This window comes from Eublepharis macularius, chromosome 13 (assembly GCF_028583425.1).
Source record: "Eublepharis macularius isolate TG4126 chromosome 13, MPM_Emac_v1.0, whole genome shotgun sequence".
NCBI lineage: Eukaryota > Metazoa > Chordata > Lepidosauria > Squamata > Eublepharidae > Eublepharis > Eublepharis macularius.
This window is the reverse complement of record NC_072802.1, coordinates 57,339,805-57,361,858: the sequence shown is the minus strand read 5'-3', so window position 1 is coordinate 57,361,858 and position 22,054 is coordinate 57,339,805. Positions and strand designations below refer to the sequence as shown.

General features: G+C 41.5%; 1 protein-coding gene across 4 annotated transcripts in view; it reads left to right on the top strand.

Moving 5' to 3' along the window:
- The window catches only part of CLTCL1 (clathrin heavy chain like 1), a 61,121-nt gene that overhangs the window by 35,378 nt on the left and 3,689 nt on the right, over positions 1–22,054 (top strand). The window contains exons 14-32 of one of the 4 annotated variants that reach the window (XM_054996331.1): positions 3–166; positions 903–1,028; positions 2,240–2,382; positions 5,094–5,328; positions 7,096–7,218; positions 7,550–7,695; positions 8,187–8,370; positions 8,938–9,130; positions 10,058–10,215; positions 10,355–10,519; positions 10,866–10,973; positions 13,150–13,317; positions 13,414–13,563; positions 14,495–14,626; positions 14,984–15,094; positions 15,685–15,855; positions 17,024–17,245; positions 18,044–18,064; positions 21,627–21,702. In XM_054996331.1, the coding sequence (XP_054852306.1) occupies positions 3–166; positions 903–1,028; positions 2,240–2,382; positions 5,094–5,328; positions 7,096–7,218; positions 7,550–7,695; positions 8,187–8,370; positions 8,938–9,130; positions 10,058–10,215; positions 10,355–10,519; positions 10,866–10,973; positions 13,150–13,317; positions 13,414–13,563; positions 14,495–14,626; positions 14,984–15,094; positions 15,685–15,855; positions 17,024–17,245; positions 18,044–18,064; positions 21,627–21,702 (2,796 nt within the window). The remainder of the gene's footprint in view (positions 1–2; positions 167–902; positions 1,029–2,239; positions 2,383–5,093; positions 5,329–7,095; positions 7,219–7,549; positions 7,696–8,186; positions 8,371–8,937; positions 9,131–10,057; positions 10,216–10,354; positions 10,520–10,865; positions 10,974–13,149; positions 13,318–13,413; positions 13,564–14,494; positions 14,627–14,983; positions 15,095–15,684; positions 15,856–17,023; positions 17,246–18,043; positions 18,065–21,626; positions 21,703–22,054) is intronic. The other 3 variants (XM_054996332.1, XM_054996333.1, XM_054996334.1) reach the window with 3 other exon arrangements.

Here is a 22,054-nt window from a genome sequence, read left to right as displayed (position 1 = left end):
AGGATTATTCTATTTTCTTGGCTCAATTGTAAACTTCAGTCAGGATCCAGATGTTCACTTCAAATATATTCAGGCAGCCTGCAAGACTGGCCAAATCAAAGAGGTAGAAAGGATCTGCAGAGAAAGCAACTGTTATAATCCCGAACGGGTGAAAAATTTCCTGAAGGTAAGATTGCCGAAGAACCAGCTGTGTCAAATGAGACAGAATGGTGGCAGTTCCCTCATGGTTAGAATCAACAGATTCCAGAGTTGTAGTGACTTCTTAAATTGGATTGGATATAATGGGGAGGGAATGATGATGGTTGCAGCCTATATAGCAAATGTTGGCTATATTAGTGACATTAGATCTTACCTGTAAGAATTGGAAAGGAGTACCTGGTACAAATGCCCTAGATAATTTATTTTATTTTCTTAAAATTATAGTCCGCCCTCCCCAACCAAGTGGGCTCAGGGCAGATCACAACAATTTAAAACACACTACACAATTCATCAGCAGTAGCCATTAAAAATATAAATAATACATATCATTCATTTAAAACATATATTAGCACCATATAAATACAGCTATCAACAATAAAAACATAGCAGCACGTTAAACATTCACCCATCACCATCTATAGAGCAGATTACAGCAATCGTATAAAGATGTGAGATGACTTTGGGCGGGAGGGCACAGAATCTCACCCCCCACCACTAGGATCACAACAATAAAAATGAATTGGAGTAGAGAATCAGTAGCCTTGAGAATCTCATTGAGGTGGTGTTTGGAAAGTATAACTGTAGCAAAAGGCTACACTAGTATTTGAGGACTGAGAATGACTAGAAGGTTAAGAATAAGGTATACATACTCTGTCATCTTTGTTAAAGCTGCTTTGTCACATTCTTTCTCTCTACTTATACAGGAAGCCAAGCTCACAGACCAACTTCCCCTCATAATTGTTTGTGACAGATTTGACTTTGTTCATGATCTAGTTCTGTATCTGTATCGTAACAACCTACAGAAATACATCGAGATCTATGTCCAAAAGGTAATGTAAACACCGTTGTTTAAGCAGTACTGTCTAAAAATAGACACCCTTAAAATTATATAAAGCAAGCTTTCACTAGTAATACCAGACTCTACTAAACATTGGTGTTAGCATTGCTAAGAGGAGTTTATGGATGGAATATCATAAACACCCCTTCCTCATATATCATAAGTCCCAAGGCAGTGGATGCATGCTGGCGGGAGCCTAGAAAATTACCAGAGTGTGAGTCAGAGCGGCTGATTGATGTCCCTCCATGCCCCAGAGAGAGAGAGAGACATGTATAATTTAGAACAATGAGGCTTCCAGAAAACTCTTGACTTATCTTGTCAGTGCCCGATCTCACTTCCCTCCACCCGCCCATCCTTTTCAAAGCTATTTAGCAAACACAGTAGCTTTTCCTATCTGACGCTTAAAGAGTCATCAAGCACTTTTTCAGCCATAGTTCATCCCAGACAGGACCCATCAAACCTCTGCCAACTTATTGTCCAACCTCCAGACAACCCATTAAGTTACTGTTGGGACGAAGATGTCAGCTTGCCCCAGGGAGCATTTCCCCCTATAACTGAACTCCCTAACCACCAGTGAGTGTATGTGTGTCTTGGGACCTGACATACACTCCCAAATCCATTTGGGCCTCTTCATCATGAAAGGCTGGTCATTTTGCTGCTATCTTTGAGACTGGTAACTATCGCCCTCCTTGAAACGGCTTAGTCCCAATTTCCTCCCTGATTTTCTTAGTTAGCTTTGTATGTGTGCTTTGTATGGTTTTTACACATTTGCCTTTTTGTTTCTCTTTAATAACAACTTCCCTGTTGGACATCTGCCTGACTTATTTGAGAGCTCTAAGGGAATAACCTCCGTAAGCATAGGTGGAGAATCCCAGTTACCCCCTCTCGCTGGTCTCCTTGAAGCTAATTCCCCCAACTAACTAAGGAGATCGCCTGTTGAATAACAAAGGCACAAGGATTTTTCATTGGTTGGGGCAAAGTTCTTTAAATAGGGTTTGGACCAGATGAGAAAACAGTTAATGGTGCTTCAGGTTTGGATGTCAGTAACCTGTCATCACTGAAAATGCCTTAATCGATACGTATAACGGAGTTTTTACATGGTATGCAATTTGACAATCCAGTAGGTCAGGTAATCATTTTGTGTTTTGTAGAATTTACTCATTTCTTGAAAACCGTGAAACTAAGGGTGCTAACTTGTTCTAGGTAAACCCAAGCCGTATTCCTGCGGTGGTTGGAGGGCTTCTGGATGTGGATTGTTCTGAAGATGTCATCAAGAACTTGATCATGGTGGTAAGGGGCCAGTTCTCAACAGATGAATTGGTAGCTGAAGTAGAGAAAAGAAATAGGTAAGGATGAGCATGGTGGTGGAGGAGGTACTTATTCTGGTTCTGAACACTTACTTCAAGAACTTTTGATGCCCCCTTCTATAGCGTACAGTTTAAAAACTGTGTCATTTGCCCCAAAGTTTGTCAGATGCAGCTTTTTATTTTCTTTAGTTTATGAGCAAGCTGTTTTGCAAGGTATGATTGGGACAAGTCTGGCCAGTCTTGTCTCTAGCTAAATTTAAATATGACTGGACAATGTGAATTTGACAGTGCAAAAATTGCAGGCACCCACTGTCTAGTTGTTGGTATGCCATAAATATTATATTAGTATGCCAGAGATCTGAGATCTGGATCTCTGGTAGATGTTACTTTAGTATATTTAGATGTAATGGCTAAGCTTAAAGAAGAAATGCAGGGAATAAAGGAAGAAGTTCCATTATAACGTAATTATATTGGGGGTGCTTTTGGGACACCTTGGAAAATTTTTCTCCATCCGGCCATCTAGGTCTACAGAGTGCCTTGTAAGCTGCAGTTTGAGTTACAGAGCTGTAAGGAAGATGTGGCCATTCAAGGCCATGCACTCAGTGATTTGTGCTCATGGTAATGGGAGAGAAAAAAATAATCAAGGTTCTGCTGTTTGAATGGAGAATGCATCTGTATAAGGTGACGTAAATGTAAGCCCTACAGCCAAGAATTCAGCACTCTGCTAGAAGGTAGAACTTTAGAACTTGGCTCCGATTGGAATGATGATAACATACAGCTGTTGTTAAAAACTCTTGGTGCTTGTTTCTTTTTCCACACTTTTCCTAAGACAAGGTTATAGAACTACTTAAGCGAGTATGTGCTACAAATTATTTGCTGTCCCCTGAAATTTATTAACCGGAGTAGATAATCCCTCCCAAATTCACAGGTTACGTACACATGATTGTCAACAGTTCTGATGCTCACATTTTTACTGGATCAGGTGTAATCTTCCTCAAGTGGCACTCCCCTCTTGAGAAGGGATCTTTTTATTTTGCTCATATAGATAACAAAACCAATATTGAGTCTTTAACTAGTATATAGAAGAATTTCTGTTCCTGATAGTTTTCTAGGGCTTGGATTTTCACAACTGCTCCTTCCCCTAACTAGGTTAATATATTTTTTCTCCCTAATAGGGACCCCAAATGACTTATAAGGTTGTCCCCCCCCACACCTTCTGCACTTCACTTTTACAACTCTGAGAGGTAGGTTAGGCAGAGATAGTATGACAGGCCCAAGGTAACCCAGTGAGCTTCTGGAGCACAGTAGGGATTTGAACCTGGTTCTCCCAGGTTCTAGTCCAACACACTAACTACTGTGCCACATTAGTTCTTATTGTTAAGACTATGATATATTTCTGACATGAGTAGAATATATTTCTGTACCAATCTTAGTATTGTCAATAAATGAAGGATAAAATAAGATTTCCTTGGGTCTAAATGTTTTTGGAATTCAGTACTTCTGTATGTGTCTCAGCAGGCTGGCTTTCTACAAATAAACATTGATTAATTGTCATTATGGTGTTTAAAAGTAGGTTTGCATAATATTTGGCACAAATTTTAAGCAACTCCATCTGAACTATGTCGGAGTAGCTGTGTTGCATTGGATGCTTTACACATAATGTTGTAGTGACTAACTTGCTTTTGACTAAGCCAAACAAAATTGAGTTGTCTTGTCAGACTCCCTACTTTTGACAGTTTCTTAATTGAAATAGGCTTTCCCTTTTGGATGCTAGAGTGTTACTTGGAAATGGTTTAAGTGTGCTTAAAATGTGCTGCTTCCCCAGTTGAGAGAGAGAGAAGGGAGTAGACGTGGTCTTCAGCTTGTTGTCCCTCACAGCTCCAACTTAGGAAGTTACCTGTTTCACCATTCCTGTTGATTTAGAGAACCTGTGTGGATAACCTGTCTGCTTGTTGACTCGCTGCACAGGGAGGCAGAAGAGGCATGAGTGTGCTGGCCTTGCCCCCACCCCCACATGATGTCAGATCATCTGCACAGTGCAAACGCATGAAGTCAGAACCCATGCACGTGCCCTCCCTCCATAGTTAGCAACATTTGGAAAGCAGCATTACTGATCATGCGGGAGGGGGCAAGTATGCAAGCGCTTTCCTCCATGAGTTCACACAATTCAGATGGCTCAGCTCTCATTCTGGCTCTTCTCTCTAGATGGTGACTCACCATGCAGACAGGTCAACTGCACAGGGCTAGTGAGAAGACTCCTGAGAGATCGGTATTTGTAATCTTTAAAGCTGGCATTAAACAAAATATTAATGTTGGCTTGCGTCTCTAGAGAAACCGTCTCTTGTCTTGTAATGGTGGCCAGTATTGTAGTTGTAATAAAGAGAGAGTTAGCTCTCAAAGCTAGGCTTCAGTCTGCTACATTTCAGAGCAGACTGGATTATTATTCAGCAGCAACTCTTGTTTATAAGGAATGGAAGCTGTTAACCAAATGAGAGAATGGCAAACAGATCCGTGTCATTCATATGGGTCATGACCCACTACCGCTGTCACACCATGGCCTAAAGGGTGTGTGTGTGTGTGTGTGTGTGTGTGTGGAGTGTTGTGTTGTGTTAGCAGCAGCAGTACTGCTTTTTTGTGCATGAAGGAGCAAGGCATCTATAAGGAAGTGTGTCTTGGGTAGGTCCTTGGTATGGAAAGTTTAAAGGCTCCTCCTTTACAGCAAACTCAACAAGCTCTGTCTTTTGTTCAAGGCTTAAGTTGCTGCTGCCATGGCTTGAATCTCGAATTCATGAAGGCTGCGAAGAACCGGCAACACACAACGCACTGGCCAAAATCTACATTGACAGCAACAATAACCCAGAGCGCTTTCTGCGTGAAAACCCCTTCTATGACAGCTGTGTTGTAGGCAAATACTGCGAGAAGAGGGACCCGCACTTGGCCTGTGTTGCTTATGAGAGGGGGCAGTGTGACCTTGAACTCATAAAGGTTAGCGGAACTCCTGTTTTTTGGCTGTGGATATTCAGAGGGATGTTTTCTGGTGTAAATATTGCTGTTTGAAAAAGCACTATTGTACATGTAAAGAACTTCATTGGGAAAAGCAATTTCTCTAAATCAGCACTTACATGTTCTCAGAAGGTTATTAAGATTTCTCAGTGAGCAGCACAGTAGTGACTGACAAGCTTGCCTTCATTTCAGTTAGCTTGTTTTCCCAGTTGAAACTTTGTGGACGGCACCTCGGACCGCTACTTTGAGAATTCCCCAACAGCTGCAGGGAAGCACTGGTTGTGTTCTTGGAAACATATTTAGTTCACATGATTCACTAGTGAATCTCCAGAATCAGACCAGAACCTTGCGTGAACTATGGGGGTGAACATGAGTGAGGTAAAATACCCATGGTTACAACAGACATGCATTGCTGATACTCCTTCATACCCAGTGACATGCCCTTCATACCCATATCAGGGGTGAGGGGTGGATTCCTTGAAGCTAGAAAGTTTGAAAAGCTGGGCTTCAGATGATATTACAGTATTTAGGTTACTTTAGGTAGCAACATACATACACCATGCCACAGTGTGGTCCAACTTCAAATTTCAAGGCTAGTTCTTCAGCGTAGTTAAGATCTTGGTATCATAAAACCAGGTTATGATACTGTAAGTATGTGTAATAAAATCACCGCCATATTTTGTTCAATAGCACCTTTAAGACTAACAACTTTATTGTAGCATAAGCTTTCGAGAACCATAGTTCTCTTTGTCAGATGCTACTGGACTCTACTCTTTTGCGACTACAGACTAACATGGCTAACTCCTCTGGATATTTTGTTCAGTTTCTCATATTACAAGACATTCTTCAATTATTGTGTTACTACAAAAGCTGAGAGCACTACCTGACTCCTGGTGATACTAGTTTCTTTGGTCTTCACATGCATATTATCTTGGCAAATACCCTCCTTTGGTGAATCTTTTTTTGACATCCACTGAAGTTATTTGTTGATTTCCTGCCTTTTACCCCAATGGGGATCTGAAGCAAGTTATGTTGTTATCTCTCCTCCATTTTATCCTCAAAACAGCCCTCTGAAGTAGGTTAGGCTGAGAGTGCATGATTGTTCATAAACCTTGATCATAGCAGTAGCAAGGAGAAATTTCTCCACTACTGAATTTCTGGTCAAATGAAGTTTAAAAGTTAAACCGAGAGATGATGTGGTATGAGGCGAAACTGTGGCTCATAGGGTCCTGTTAGCTATGGTTTTGTAGTATACTTATGCTGTGCAGGTGAACTCACAATAACACTTAATTGGGATGGACCCAATGCAGGAGCTTCTGGTCAATACCCTGACATCTTTGTTTTGCATGTCTGAAGGCAGGAGAAAACTTTGTATAAGAAGCATAATATTTGGCTTTCATCCAGCAGCAGTTTTGTTCCAGTATACCTTTTAAATTAAGTAGTAGATTACAGCTTTTTGAGTCCTCAGTAGGTAAGAATTCACTGTATATTGAGCCTGAAGTTGAGTTGTAAAGCTAATTAAGATTTACTCTTCATCGATTTATACATCGATGTGTAAACTGAGATCTTTTCCCTGTAGTAGCTGTCTTCCAAAATAAGTTAGTTTTAAAAAATAGTGCCAGAGAGTAGTAAACATAATGATGAGCAGCCAGAGTAATCTTTTCAGCCTATACATAAGTATCAGAGATTGGAAATGAGTTCCAAACTATTTTGGACTGCAGAGATACTTACCAGTTCTTCTTCTTCCAGGTTTGCAATGAGAACTCCTTGTTCAAGAGTGAAGCACGTTATCTGGTGCGCAGAAAAGATCCAGAACTGTGGGTAAACGTTCTGGAAGAAAACAACCCATTTAGAAGACCACTGATTGATCAGGTACACCAAATTAGTTCAGAAGGGAACCTAAGTTTAAGCTTGCAACTGTATTCTGCCTCATTTACCAAACTGCGAGAGTCTTTGCTCTCAGCTTAGGGGGAATCAAAGCCATTATCTCACTTTTATCCTTGGAGCAGCCCTGTGAGGTAAGTAAGGCAGAATAACTAGCTGAAGGCAGCCGGTGAGCTTCATGGATGAGTGGAGTGGGGATTCTAATCTAGTCCTCCTCCCAGTCCTAGTTCCACTGTATTACAAATGCTGTCTGCCTCTTTCTGTTGTAAATAGGATTGGAGCCTCTTAGATTTGCATAGTATCATTTTCCAAATATTAGGTTGTCCAGACAGCCTTATCGGAGACCCAGGATCCTGAGGAGGTTTCTGTGACTGTCAAAGCCTTCATGACTGCTGACCTGCCCAATGAACTCATTGAATTGCTTGAGAAGATTGTTTTGGATAACTCTGTTTTCAGTGAGCACAGGTATGAAAGGTATTCCCAAGCTGAAGTCAATGCACATGGAAATTACAGTTCATATTTTTACTTTTGTCAGTAATTTTATGGGGGAATCTGTTATGGTATATAATGTTACAGGTTTCCTTCTTCAAGCACTTCATAGAGTATCTATAAGCGTTTGGGTTGGAAATCACCTGCTGCTCATTTTTATAGTCACATATGAAGCTGCCTTATATGTCCATATAGGTCCCTCTTGTGTACTCTAACAAGAGCCTCTAGCAGAGAGAGCCCCCCCAACATCTGTTCCTTGAGATCCTTTAATAGGAGATTCCAGGAATTGAACTCAGGAGCTCTTGCTTGCAGAACATGTGCTTGAACCCTGAGACTAGACTCCTCGCAAAGTAAACTAAATGCTGAAATGGATCTTATGAATGGGTTGCCTTTGTGCTATGTTACAGTTGTCTTTTATTGGCACTGAACTGTGAACTATTTCTTACTTAATGTACTTGCCTTCAAAGGAATCTCCAGAATCTGCTGATCTTGACTGCCATTAAGGCAGATCGTACCCGTGTAATGGAGTACATCAACCGCCTGGACAACTATGATGCTCCTGATATTGCAAACATAGCCATTAGCAATGAGCTGTATGAAGAAGCGTTTGCTATCTTCAGGAAATTTGATGTTAATACATCTGCCATTCAGGTGAGGCATATTAATAGTAATTTGTATGTGGGCGTGGGCACGGGCACGCAGGCAGGAGAGAGTGTGTTAGACACTCTTCCCTGAGTTTTAAGCATCCTTCTAGAGCTCTTCTGTTATTTATTCCTGAAAAATTGACTGACTACTGCATGTGATACCTTGGGTATTTAAAGCTAAGAAAGAAAGGACCCATTAAGAATGAGTATTTCAGAGGATTTGTGCTGTTAAATTATTTTTCTGGATACTTCTGGGTAGAGCTTTGGGACCTTGTCCATCTGTGCATTGATGTCACCAGAAACAGCCAGGGTGGTTCTAAGCCATTCTGTGCAAGCATCAGCACTAAACTTGTTTGTTAAAGATGAGGATGCTGGCAGATTCTTTACTTTGGATTAAAGAGAAACAACCTCTTCCAAATGAGTCTAGTGAGTCTCTCTCCTCTCACCCAAATATATACGAACACTGTTACATATATGGAGAAACTCCTATTGTGTAGCCTTTTTCTTTGTAGATGAAAATTGGCTACTTCAGATATTCAGTATTTATTCTTACAGCTGTTCTTGTATCTCTTAGGTATTGATTGAGCACATTGGCAACCTAGATCGTGCCTATGAGTTTGCTGAGAGATGTAATGAACCAGCTGTCTGGAGCCAGCTGGCCAGAGCACAGCTTCAAAAGGACTTAGTTAAGGAAGCTATAGATTCGTACATCAAAGCTGATGATCCTTCTGCCTACATGGAAGTTGTCCAGGCAGCCAACAGAAACGGTAAGCTAAAGGCTGCTTCCAGCCGGGCATCTTCCTGCCTGAATGGCGGGAGGGATCATGATGGTGGTGGGGTGTTCTTGGAACAATATTATTTGAAGGAGTTGAAAGCGTGTAAAATTTCCTCATGCCATCAAAAAATCTAGCCATACACTTGCTGGGACTTAGGGATCCAACTTCACATGAATATTTAAACTTGACTGCTGCTTTTTGAAGGATCATGCCCTATGCGGACTGGGCCCAGCATACCTTCGGGACCGCCTCTCCCCATATGTTCCCCAGAGGTCGCTTCGATCAGCCACTAAGAACTTGCTGATGGTCCCTGGCCCCAGGGAGGTCCGCCTGGCCTCTACCAGAGTCAGGGCCTTCTCAGTTCTGGCTCCGACCTGGTGGAACTCTCTGTCTGAGGAAACTAAGGCCCGGCGGGATTTGTTATCTTTCCGCCGGGCCTGCAAGACGGAGATGTTCCACCGGGCATTTGGTGGGGGCTAGGCTGTCCTCTCGCTGGCCATACCACTGAAGACCCTCCACCACCCATGCAGGACAATGCTGCATTTTAATATTTAATATTCTACACCCGCCAATTTTAATGGTTTTTTATACGATGTTTTAATGTTTTTATAATGTTTTTACTGTTTTTAATTTGTTGTCAAACCGCCCTGAGCCGGTCTGACGGGGAGGGCGGTCTAAAAATGTAATTAAATAAATTAATTAATTAAATACAAAGCTGTCTGTCTCTAGATGGATGAAGCACCTTAGTGGGTAGAATCTGCTTGTAGGTTTACATATCAAAAACCTCCATGTTTGGTCAGATGACATGTATTGCTTGTGTCCCCTGTGTCTCCTGCAAGTTTAGCAAGCAATGGAAAAATACATTTTGAAGAAACTAATACATGTGTTTCTTCTCCTTTCTTTCTCTCCTCCGTTAAGATAACTGGGAGGATCTGGTTAAATTTTTGCAAATGGCTAGAAAAAAGGCCAGAGAATCTTACGTTGAGACTGAACTTATTTTTGCCTTGGCAAAAACTAATAGGCTGTCAGAGCTAGAAGAATTTGTCAGTGGCCCCAACAATGCTCACATACAACAGGTATGTTTTACAATAAATAAAAAGTTTGCAATAACAGTGTTAAGCACTTAGGTCTCATGCTTAATTGAGAGCTTGACCTGCTTTAAATGCACACATGCTTCATTTAATTCTCTTCTTGTGCTGTCGTGACCTCTTTTAGGTTGGGGATCGCTGCTATGATGAGGGAATGTACGATGCAGCCAAGTTGCTGTACAACAATGTGTCTAATTTTGCCCGCTTGGCATCGACGCTAGTGCATCTTGGCGAGTACCAAGCAGCAGTGGATAGTGCCCGCAAAGCCAACAGCACCAGAACATGGAAAGAGGTAACTTTCCCTGTGTGTGTGTGTGTGTGCACATGTGTGTGTGTGTGGGGGGGCGGTGTTATAACCATGATAAAATCTAGAACTACTACACTCTACCTTCTGCTAAAAACTAGTGGTTAAGATTACTTCCTTGAAAGTATCTGTAAGCACTGCAACATTGAGGACTTGCCTGCATATACTTTGATGCTATAAAAATATTCAGTTTAGACAAACTTCCAGGTTTTTAAGCACCATATTTGTTGTACTAGACAGAAATCTTGAAACCAGAGATCACACTTCCTGTTTCGACAACATGGAATGAAAACATGGTTCTCTGCATTTTGCTAATAACACCTTCTTGTTGCAGGTGTGCTTTGCCTGTGTAGATGGAAAGGAGTTCCGACTTGCACAGATCTGTGGTTTGCATATAGTTATCCACGCTGATGAGCTGGAAGAGTTGATCAGCTATTACCAGGTTAGTTTCCTTCTACCTGTCCAAGATATGAACACCTTTTGCCTCTTGTTGCCAGGAAGTACTAATATTGTAACATGACTGAAGTTAGTGTAATTGGCATCCATAATTCATAATACCTAGCATTCATGTGATCCTTTATTGGAAGTCTTTAATATTGTGGTATGAGCTTTATTTCCATGCCAGGCACGACACTCTACTAACTGGTAAGACTGTAGAATGACTTCAGGTGAAACTTGTGTTTCAGGAACCCTTGAGTAGATCTAAGAGTATGTATGTGGAGAGCAGGAATAAAGGTTTCCAAAAGGAATCTTGGCCTCTGTGCCCTGTTGGTTAGGCCTCCAGGGCAGCTAGTTGACCACTGTGTGAAGCAGAATGCTAGCTAGACAAGATGAATCCCTGGTCTGATTAAGCAGGACTGCTCATATGTTCTTTTGACATTCTAGTTGACTGCTGCTTCATTCTAAATATGCCTCAGTCTCCCACCACTTCATGCTTTGCTAGTCTTTCTTATGAAATCTCTTGCAAATGTGTTTTTCTATTGTTGGTGTTTTAGGAAATTGATTTTTAAACCTGAGTTCCAAACTTACATTGGCATACAAGTAAGCTGTCTAGCTGTATGTAAACTTGGAGACTTCCATTGGTACAAAGTGCTGCAGCTCGGCTGCTATCAGGTGGAGCATGTATATTACACCCATTCTGCAGTCACTCCAGCGACTGTCCATCAGATACCAGACTTGTGCCTTTTCTGCCTGAGGCTTTTTCACCAGTTCTGGCCCCATGCGGTTTTGATGCCTCCTCTATGTTCTGCATGGTGAAAGGATGCATCTGCTGCAGAAACCGTCTTTCCCCAGGTTTTCTGTGGCTTTTGTCCCTGCGCACATAATTCCATTTTTTGACATTTGAATGAAGGTGACTTCTTTGCAGTGTGGAATGTTTTCTTTGATGTAAGCCCTGAACCTACCTTTAATCCTCCTCTTTATCCCCTTGTCCTGATTTCGTTGAATTGGGCAATAGCAATGTGTAACTGTACCCTTTCTTCATGTACCACTCTCAGCTGCAATCCAAAATGTCATGGTTTATGTGTGCAGGCCACCTCGGAAGTTAACCTTGGCAGTAAATTGCCTTTTCACAACTCAAGAGGCTATCAGGATGACATACTGGTTTTCCATATTAAAAAAAAATGAAAACATTATTTTTACAAAAAAAAATTAACGGTTACAGTATTGGGAAGAAATCGCTGCAATGGCTAACTTAAAGATGCTGCAGAAAGTAATCCTATTTAATATTTTCAAGTTTTCCTCTAGAACACCTCAGCCAATCATACAACCCCCTCTAATGTCCAAAAATTGCAAAGCACGTAGGGAAAAAACCCATGCTGATGCATCATCTTCCCCCAGAAAACCCACAGCAGAAACAGGGCATTTTTATCATGCAGAAATAAAAGCCAGGCCCACTTCAGTTTGACTTCCTTAAGTGCGGAATTAAAGAATTGGAGCCATATGGGGACCAGAACTGACAAATAAGCAGATCTAATCCACATGGGTCGAATAGGCTGAAAACATGCTGTAAAGCCAAGAATGCAGAAGAGAGTTCGGTTCAAAGTAGTGGCTATCACATATAAAGTCCTTCATGGCCTTGGACTCTCATATCTGCAGGACTGCCTCTCCTCCTATTCCCTGCCATGATAACTTCACTCATCTGAGCAGGGCCTTCTGCAGGTACCAACCAGCCTGCCTATAGGAGTGATCACCTACTGCTTGTACACATTTGCTTGCTTGTGGCCCTCTCTCTGTGGAATGGCCTGTCTGAAAACTGCGCTACAAACTATGTAAAACAGAATAGTTCAGGAGGGTGTTTTTATAAAGGTAGTAGGACTGTATTACGATGCAATGGTTCAAGAGGGTGATTGAATAAAGGGAATGGGACTGTGAGCAACTCTTGGACATATGAAGCTGTCTTATATCAAAACAGATCATTGGCCCATCAAAGTCAGTATGTGTTCAAATTTGTGTAGCCCTGCTTCACTGATCAGATGTTTTATTCCGTTTATTGCACTGATTTGCATTGTGTCATCCACCTTGAGTCTCAGTGAGAAAGGTGGACTATAAATAACCCAAATAAATAAATTAATAAGCCATACAAAGTTATAACAATACATTTTTACCTTGAATTCTAGGACCGTGGTTACTTCGAAGAGTTGATTGCCCTTCTAGAAGCTGCTCTGGGCTTGGAACGGGCTCACATGGGAATGTTCACTGAACTTGCCATTTTGTATTCTAAATATAAACCACAGAAGATGAGAGAACATCTGGAACTGTTCTGGTCCAGAGTCAATATTCCAAAGGTATTGATACTACCACAGTGCATAGCAGGTGCTGCTCCTGCTGCTGTCTGAACTTATTATAAATGACTACTTACTTTTTGTTCCACCTTTCTTAAGGTGCTTAGGGCTGCAGAACAAGCTCATCTTTGGGGAGAGTTGGTCTTCCTTTATGACAAATATGAAGAATACGACAATGCAATAATTACAATGATGAACCATCCTACAGATGCTTGGAAGGAAGGACAGTTTAAGGACATAATTGCAAAAGTAAGCAATTTTATTTATTCATTTCTACTTCTTTTCTTGCCAGTGAGGGCCTAAAGCAGCTTACATCATTCTCCCCACTTCCATGTTATCCTCACAACAGCCCTGTGAGACTATGTGACTGGCCCAGGGTCGCCCAGCAAGCTTCCATGGCAAATTGGGGGATTCGAACCCATGTTTCCCAGATCCTTGTCAGACACTGTTCGCACTACATCACAGTGGCTCTCAAATGTAATTGTAATGCACATGTTTGTGCTGAAAACAGGGAGTGTTGTCTGGTTGAAGTTCAGAAACTCTTCAACAGTTATTAGGCTGCTTCTTCAAAGATGTTACTAGCGCATTTTGAAAGTCAAGAAGAGGAAGGGCCAAAGAACTTTTACCCAATCAACTTATAAGAGCCACAACCCCTAGCTACAAATTATCTTAAACCTTATATTTGTTAGCTAACTTTAGTCCACAGAACTAGTAGCATCCTTTCCTTCTCTTAACTACTTGCAGCTGCCTAAGGATTGTACTTTGCAGAACAAATGCTGTAAAAAAAAAAAAAGATCTACGTCACTATGGTTTTGCTGGAGTTCACATTTTCATTTTCAGAGCAAATGTCAGCGGTGCTTCTAACCAGGCCAGCAAGGCATCAAGTGCAATCCTGATTTTGCATGTTCTATCAGTAGGGTGCATTAAGAAAGGGAGGGACAGATGGGTAAAGCCTAATGAAATTTGCATTGAAAAGTAAATGTCCTGACCTCTGCTGGTACATCATTTTAGGACATACTGTGGAAAATGTTTGTGAGGAATCCTAAACCCAGTTGCCGGCCTTTCTTGGATACAGACCTTCTAACATCAAGCAGGTTTACGGTGGTTAAAGCTAATATAGTTCAGAGTCAACCTTGAATCTATTGCTTCTTTCTTTTGCTCTTTCTTTTGCTCATGCTAGGTGGCCAACGTGGAGCTATATTACAAAGCTCTGCAGTTTTACTTGGATTATAAACCATTGTTGATCAATGATCTCCTGCTAGTATTGTCTCCACGGCTCGATCACACCAGGACAGTCAGCTTTTTCTCCAAGGTGAGTTGGAGGTATCTTTCCATTAATCTATTTACGCTATCTAGATGCTTCTGAATGAGTGTGTAGTTTCCAATTTGAACATCCAAGTCAGGAGTACTTGCCTTCTACCCTGTTAAGATCTTGTTTTGATTAAGGCTTTCTTTACTTACAATCTGTTGTTCTTCATATTAATATGTATACAGTTGATTTTAAAAAGTATCCTGTTCCTCAATTTTTATATATTTATATGCAGAGGTAATTTTAGGGAGTGGTGGTGGCAAGGAAGAGAATGGTATAGGGTTCAGCCTGTGCCCCAGAGCCTTAGAGGTTTGATCAGGATACCTTTCAAGGTAGCTTTTGTCTCTCCTTGTTCTGTAGGTTAACCAGCTGCCCCTAGTAAAACCTTACTTGCGATCAGTCCAGAACCACAATAATAAAGGGGTTAACGAGGCCCTGAACAATCTTCTAACAGAGGAGGAAGACTATCAGGTAAGCATCACTTTGGAGTAGTGATTATAGTATAGTTTTTGATGACATGTGAATATGTTACAAATGCAAAATTAACTGCTACAAAGAACCATTTTATAAAGATACCTATAAAGATCTAACAGTATGGACTGCAACTAGTGATCCTTTTTACCTGTAGTAGGAGACGGTGTGTTAGAAAGAAGCTGTTCAGTGGGGCTAATGGGAGGAGAGTGTGGTAAGAAGACTACGTAGTAGGAAGAAGCTGTTTAGTTGGGCATGTGCATGCTGTCCTCTCCCCATAGCTGGAGGAGCAAACAGCTTACACTGAATATATCTTCAGACCACTTGTAAGCAGTTACATTAACAGCTTCTCTCTTCCACACCCTTAAGTTTTTACTTTGGATATGGTTGTTTAATAGTGTTGGATACGAATACATAACTTACTGAAGGTTGTACACAGTGTTGCTGTTAACTCTTCGTTTTACAGTCTCAGGAATGTTGGACTAAAAGCTGCATCACTGTAAGATTGGCAGCATTTGACACAAATTTTCAAGCTAGGAAAGAGTTGCATATCACTTGATCAGTCTCTTTTTTCCTCCCTGTCCAAACAGGGCTTGAGAGCATCTATCGACGCTTATGATAACTTTGACAACATCACTCTAGCTCAGCGTTTGGAAAAGCACGAGTTGATTGAGTTCAGGCGTATTGCAGCTTATTTGTATAAAGGCAATAATAGATGGAAACAGAGTGTAGAGCTCTGCAAGAAGGACCGTCTTTATAAGGTGTGTGGAATGTTGGTTCCCCGTGCTTATGTATGTGTCTAAAAGGCCTGCAAAAGCAAGCTTGTTGAACAACTGTAAGCATACCCTTGTGCCTACTAATAGCCTGAGCTGCTGTAGCCCCAGTCCATTGAAATCAGTTGGCTTGGATTGGAATAACTTGGCATGGACCTAACTCTGTGCGGAATTGCATGACAAATCTGATCTTACGTATTTTATTCATTTATTATGAGTATTTTTACCCTGCTTTTTTCCAGTGCGCATGGACTCAAAGTGGCTTACAGTATAAAAAAGGAACAGGCCTTAAAATATAAATACATACATACAAAAAAACGAAACAAATCTACCTGGCAGCAACAAACTAATCCACAGGGAAGGAAAAGGGAGCAGAGCAGGTGGTGAAAACCCTGCCACTGATGGCAACAGACTCCCTGTAGGCATTTCTGCCCTTCCAGGGGGCAGCTCCCTTTAAGCTTCCAGGGCTGGAGTGAAAATGTCCAGTGCAGGGTCCCCCTTTATAATGGGGAATTTTATTGCCACCAAGCAAAAGTTGTGAAATGGAAACAGGATAGTTCCATTGTGTGACTGGTTGCATTATAGGCAAGGGACAGGGTGGAACTTGATTACTTTTACGAGGCCATGGTGTATAAAGTGAGGCTAGTTCGTTTCTTGGAAGGGAAACAAATGTTGAGTTTCCTAATGAAATATGAAAATCCCAGAAACCAAGGAAGATTACTTTTAGATTTTTCAGCTAGCCCTTCTGCTTATAAACTGGACCGCCAGTTAAGGTCCTCTTCTTGAGCTCTGCTCCCTGTGCGCCCCCCCCCCTGCAGAGGGGAGGCAGATGGCAGCCAGAGATGGTGGCTCTTTACCTTTCTAATGCCCTCCACATTGAGGCTTGCCTGGCACCTATCTTCCCTTCTCTAGCCATCAGGCAAAAACATTTATCTTCTCAAATTTTTGACTGAGGGTATCCATCTTTAGCTATTTTTTGGTCTCTTTCAAACCTGAGAACTACTTTATCAGTATTTCAGACTGCTGTTAAGTTTTGTTGACTTGTTGGTATTCTGGTGTTGTGAGCTGCCTCAACAAGGCAGTGTACACATTTTATAAATAAATGAACCAAAATTCTACCTAATGAGGCTAGCTCTGTTACTGTGGTGTTCCATAGGATGCCATGCAATATGCTGCAGAGTCCAAAGATGCTGAGTTGGCGGAGAAACTACTCCAGTGGTTTTTGGAAGAAGACAAAAAGGAGTGCTTTGCAGCTTCTCTCTTCACATGTTATGACTTGTTACATCCAGATGTGGTTCTTGAGCTGGCCTGGAGGCACAACATTATGGACTTTGCAATGCCTTATTTCATCCAAGTGATGAGGGAGTACCTTACCAAAGTAAGTATAATTTCTATAGAAAGGCTTGCTGCTTTGTGAGGCTTTTGGGTGACCCTCGTTAATTCACTTGTGAACAGAAAACTTCAACATCCCAATTATGAAACTTCTCAGAACTCTTCAGACTTTTGTGGTGAATCACTTAACGGCATAATAGTTGTAGAAGCTGGACAAAAAAGGATGTATTCTTTAAAAAAAAAATCTAGTTCTGTCTCGTTTTCTGCAAGCAGTATTTCTAGAGGTTGTGTAACATGTAGTTAGCAGGATTCCAGTTCTGGCTCATTGTCTACACTTGGGTTCAGATAAGACTGCCAGAATGCCTAATAGCCTCGCTGCATTGTTTTTTCAAAGTACAGTACAGGTTTACTCATGAAGCAGTGGGTAGCTTTTCCAGGCAACACTGCATTCTGAGAATATGGGCTTGCTACTTTTTACTCAACTCCTTCTTTTCATGTAGTATTTTATAGAGTACTATCTGAGGTCTCAAAACACCATCCTGCTGCATTTCCTTGCCTACACAGTTAGACTTAAGGAGATCAAACCCACTTAATATACTGTTTTGATCATTACTGTGGATTTAATACAGCATTTCTTTAATGCCAACTGCCAAGCAAACTCTTGAGCATTGAATAAGACAAGCAAACTTTCCCAGAGGATTAAAAGTGTACATTAATACTTCCTTCCTACACGAGTCACTTCCTTTCTTTTTCTCTCCTTCCTGCCCCGCAATATGTAATGTGATCTTTGCTTTGTTACCTGGCTTACTGATTTTTAAGTGTTCCCCTCTGAATTTTCTTGCAGGTTGATGGGCTGTTTAATAAGGTGACAGTCTCTCTGGTTTTACACTCTGTGTTTAATTTGTCTCCCTTAAAACACATCTAGGGTTCTGCCGGAACCTAGCTGTAGCTTTTTTGCTGAAAAGCAGAATAATCTAGTTTAGTCTTAACTAATTCACTCCTAATGCTAATAGTAAAACATATCTTCACAAACTACTTGGGGAAAATCCAACCAGACCTTGTATGTTTGTTTTTGTTGGGAGAATTAATGGAATGTTCCAGCAGTGTAGCCATTAATTGTAAAACTTAGTCAAATGTATGTGCCCAAAAGACTTGTGTCCGTTGCTGAGATGTATCTCTTTGACAGCACCTTCGGTGATTGGGAAGTCCATTAACTATTTTTGTAAACTTGGCTCAGTATTATGCATATAGTCCACTTGAATAGTCACTGTCTCCTTGGAGAAGTGGCAAAGTTCCAGTTAAGCCAGTCTGTGTAGTTGTTACAGTACAGCTACTTTGTCTTCTCACATTCACAAATTTGCTTCCGCACATTTAAAAAAACAAAACAAACTGGGATATAGCTGAAATGGCTGATCTAGTAACCGTTACTGTGGTACTGGTTTAAGCTGAACTCTGGTTGGATTTTACAAGTGATGTGTCTACTAAATTCTCAGTCTTCCAGAGAGAGAGCATGCTTGATGAGACTGGCATTAAAATAAAAAAAACTAATCTAGCTTGTGGATTTAGAAATGAATTGGAAAATGAGTTTTCCCTTTTATGTAAATACATTTAACTTTCCTCATATAAGTGTACTTAACAGCAAGATGTGCATCCCTCTACCAAAAGGTGTACCTCCTGTTAGTTTGACTATCTTTAAATTTTGGGATAGCAAAGCAAGCCATCCCAGTATGTACATCCACTTGCATGCCTGCCTTGTGTGTAGAAGGTTCAGCCAGCATCTTTAAAAAAGAAAAAGGCAGTTTCCTACAGAAATAAAGAGCCTGCACTTTCTATACTAGCAGGTCCTCCTTGAGCTTTTCAGTAAGAGTGGTACAGCCTTCTAACGGGAGTAAATGTTGATGTGTTGATTTCCTCTCAGCAGGGTAGCCTTGTAGCCAAGGGAGCTGTTGCTCGCTTAATACAAGTTGCTGGGGGGTGAGGGGTTGCAACCATCCTGGGTCTAGAATAGAAGTATATACTATAGCATTCAAAAGGCTTGAAGGGCGCAAGGGGGGGGGGAATTAAAGCGACTATTGACGTAGCTATTGGCTTGAAGCTGAATAGAACATGGTAAATAGGCTGCTGGTTTTCTTCACAGAGATTCTCCTTTGTGAATCTGTATTAGGCACTGTTGTTGTTTAAGTCAGATGGAGAAGTATTTGAGTGCCTTCAGAACAACAGCCAAGGTGGTTCAGACGGTTCCTCTTATGGAAAGCCATCAATGTTGGTAGGAAATTGAGCCCCTGCCTGAAGAAATATTCTGTGCATTTTGGAACCTTACTACCCTTAATCTGCTAAAACATGAAATTGTGGACCTTCATGTTCTAGCATTAGCATAGTGGATGAGAAAGTATTGGTGTGCAGTAGAGATGGGCACGAACTGGAAAAAAAACTGAACCGTGCGGTTCGTGGTTCATCACATTTCACGAACCTGCCCTGGTTCACAAACCGGTTCTTTTGTTTCATAAAAACGTCTCATCCAGGTCAGCAAATCGTCACTTCTGGGTCAGCAGAAGGTCACTTCCGGGCCAGCAGAAGGTCTGCAGGAAGTCCATCCCGTTGCCTCGGAAACTGATTGAGCAATGCCAGGCTGTCTGCAGTGACGAACCAAAAAATGAACCAAACAAACCAGCTAAACCAGCCTAAAGTTCGTGGCGGCTGGTCAGAAATGGGCTCTGACGAACCGCTGGTTCGCGAACCACGAACAGACCCAGTTCATCACAGACTTTGGTTCATATTTCGGTTCATGCCCATCATGCCCATGTGCAGTGAATTGCGCTGCTTTTTTTTTTACGGTGACTGCTTGCACAAACGATCTGTAAATAGGAAACGTAGCACAGTTCGGTCCTCAGGGGAAGCAAAATTGGGTCAAGTGTGGCATTTGTTAAGATCAGAGCAATTGGCAGCTAGTTGGCAACAAAACAGTGAAAGCTGTCTGGTTCCAGTGCCCTGGAAAGTGCATTCTCACTGGAGGTTAGTGTACATTTGAGAGAAATTACTAATTACTTTGTCACAGCTTGAAGCAATCAAAGGCTGGGATGTTGAGTAACGGCTATAAAGTAGAACATTCTTTACTGCAACTCTAAAAGCTACATAACTAGAATCAGAAATGATGGTACTAGTTAGAGCCATACATAAAAAAGCAGCAACTCTCCTGATACACCTTATTAAATTCTCAGAGTGGAGAGACATTATTTTGACTTGCTAGTTCAGCAGTTGCCAGAACTTCATTGAGAGTGTTTAATATCTTGGTGTGATCGTCCACATTCTTTAATTGGCATGACTTGTCTGTGTTAACTGCAGTTGGATCATGCAATTGTGTTTCATCCTCTGGACCAGAAACTTTATTATTATAGGAGTCAAGTAAATGTTATTTCTGAACTAACTAAAAACCAATCTGGTTAGACAAATGGGAGAATAGTGCATTCCGACTTCCTCTGCTTTCCCTCACCCCACTCTCTACCTTCTGATCAGGGAAAAGGGCAGGGCAAGGCCCATTGTTCTTCCACATCAAATGTGGCTTTCAGGTCTTGAGATAGAAGCAATGCAAAGTACTTTTCTCATCTCCGTGTTCTTATTCTGTCCCCTCCAAATACTGCTTTTGTATGTACTTGAGCGTATTCTTTCCCCACCACCACCTAAGAACTCTAAAGGCTGTTGAGGAAGGACAAGTTCTGTCTTCTCGCCCCCACATGGATTCACTGCTTATGTTGTCCGAGTCACTTATTGTCAGAGATGGGAGGCTGAATTTTGCCCCAGTGTATCCGCCAGTTGCAGCACTCGGTGGGGAAAAGTGGGCATGAATGGCAGCCGTTCTCTTACAAGAGAAAGTAATGTCATGCTCTTGGATGCCATCAGGGCATGGATTAACTCTGATTCTGATGACAGAGCAAACTAGCAGATCTTGTCCCCTTTTCCTGTACACTATGCAGTTCTTTGCCAATTAGTAGGAGCCGTAGACGCAAGCCAGGCCAGCTCTGGTTTGCCCTGCATTCTGCTTCTTGACTTTGCTAGAGTGCTGGAAACTGGCTCTTAGTGATAGGTTCAAGCATACCAACAGTGATTCTAGGCAGTAGTTTTCTGCTATAGATCACTTTTGTGGATGAATTTGACTTCATCTCTTTTAGAGCCCTGAGCTCCTGTTAGAGTTAAGTGTTTGCTTGTGACCTGTGTTCAGAAGTCCCTGCTACAAGAAGCTATCCTAGATCCCAGTGACGCTGGCACCTTCACCTGTGTTCTGCGGAAACTTTGTTTAAACACAGTGCTGAACATAATCCTTTCTTAAACTGGAAGCACTTGGCCTGGGGGCAACTGTGCTGTAGGAGGTCACAGAAGAGAAGCTTTAGGAAGTTCCTTCATGAACATTTCCTGTTCACTTTATAACTTAGGTGGATAAACTTGATGCTTCTGAAAGCCTAAGGAAAGAAGAGGAACAAGTAACTGAACCCACTCCAATAGTATTTGGTAGGTGAAGACTTCCTTTCTTTTTATTGTTAGGTCCTTGATGGCAAAATCTAAACGTATCTTAAATGGGTGGTGGCACTCTATTCTTTACCTTCCCCGCCAGTCCTTGTTTGCTAACATTGAAACACAGCCATGGAATTCCTCATTGCATCTAATCAGAAACTAAATGATCTTGCAGTTCTCACAGTATAATACAAACTACAGCTCTTTCGAAGGGATCAAGTTGTAATTCCTGTTTCTTATCTTAAAACCAAAGTCATAGATGCAGAGGAGTTAGCCGTGTTAGTCTGTAGTAGCAAAATCAAAAAGAGTCCAGTAGCACCTTTAAGACTAACCAATTTTATTGTAGCAT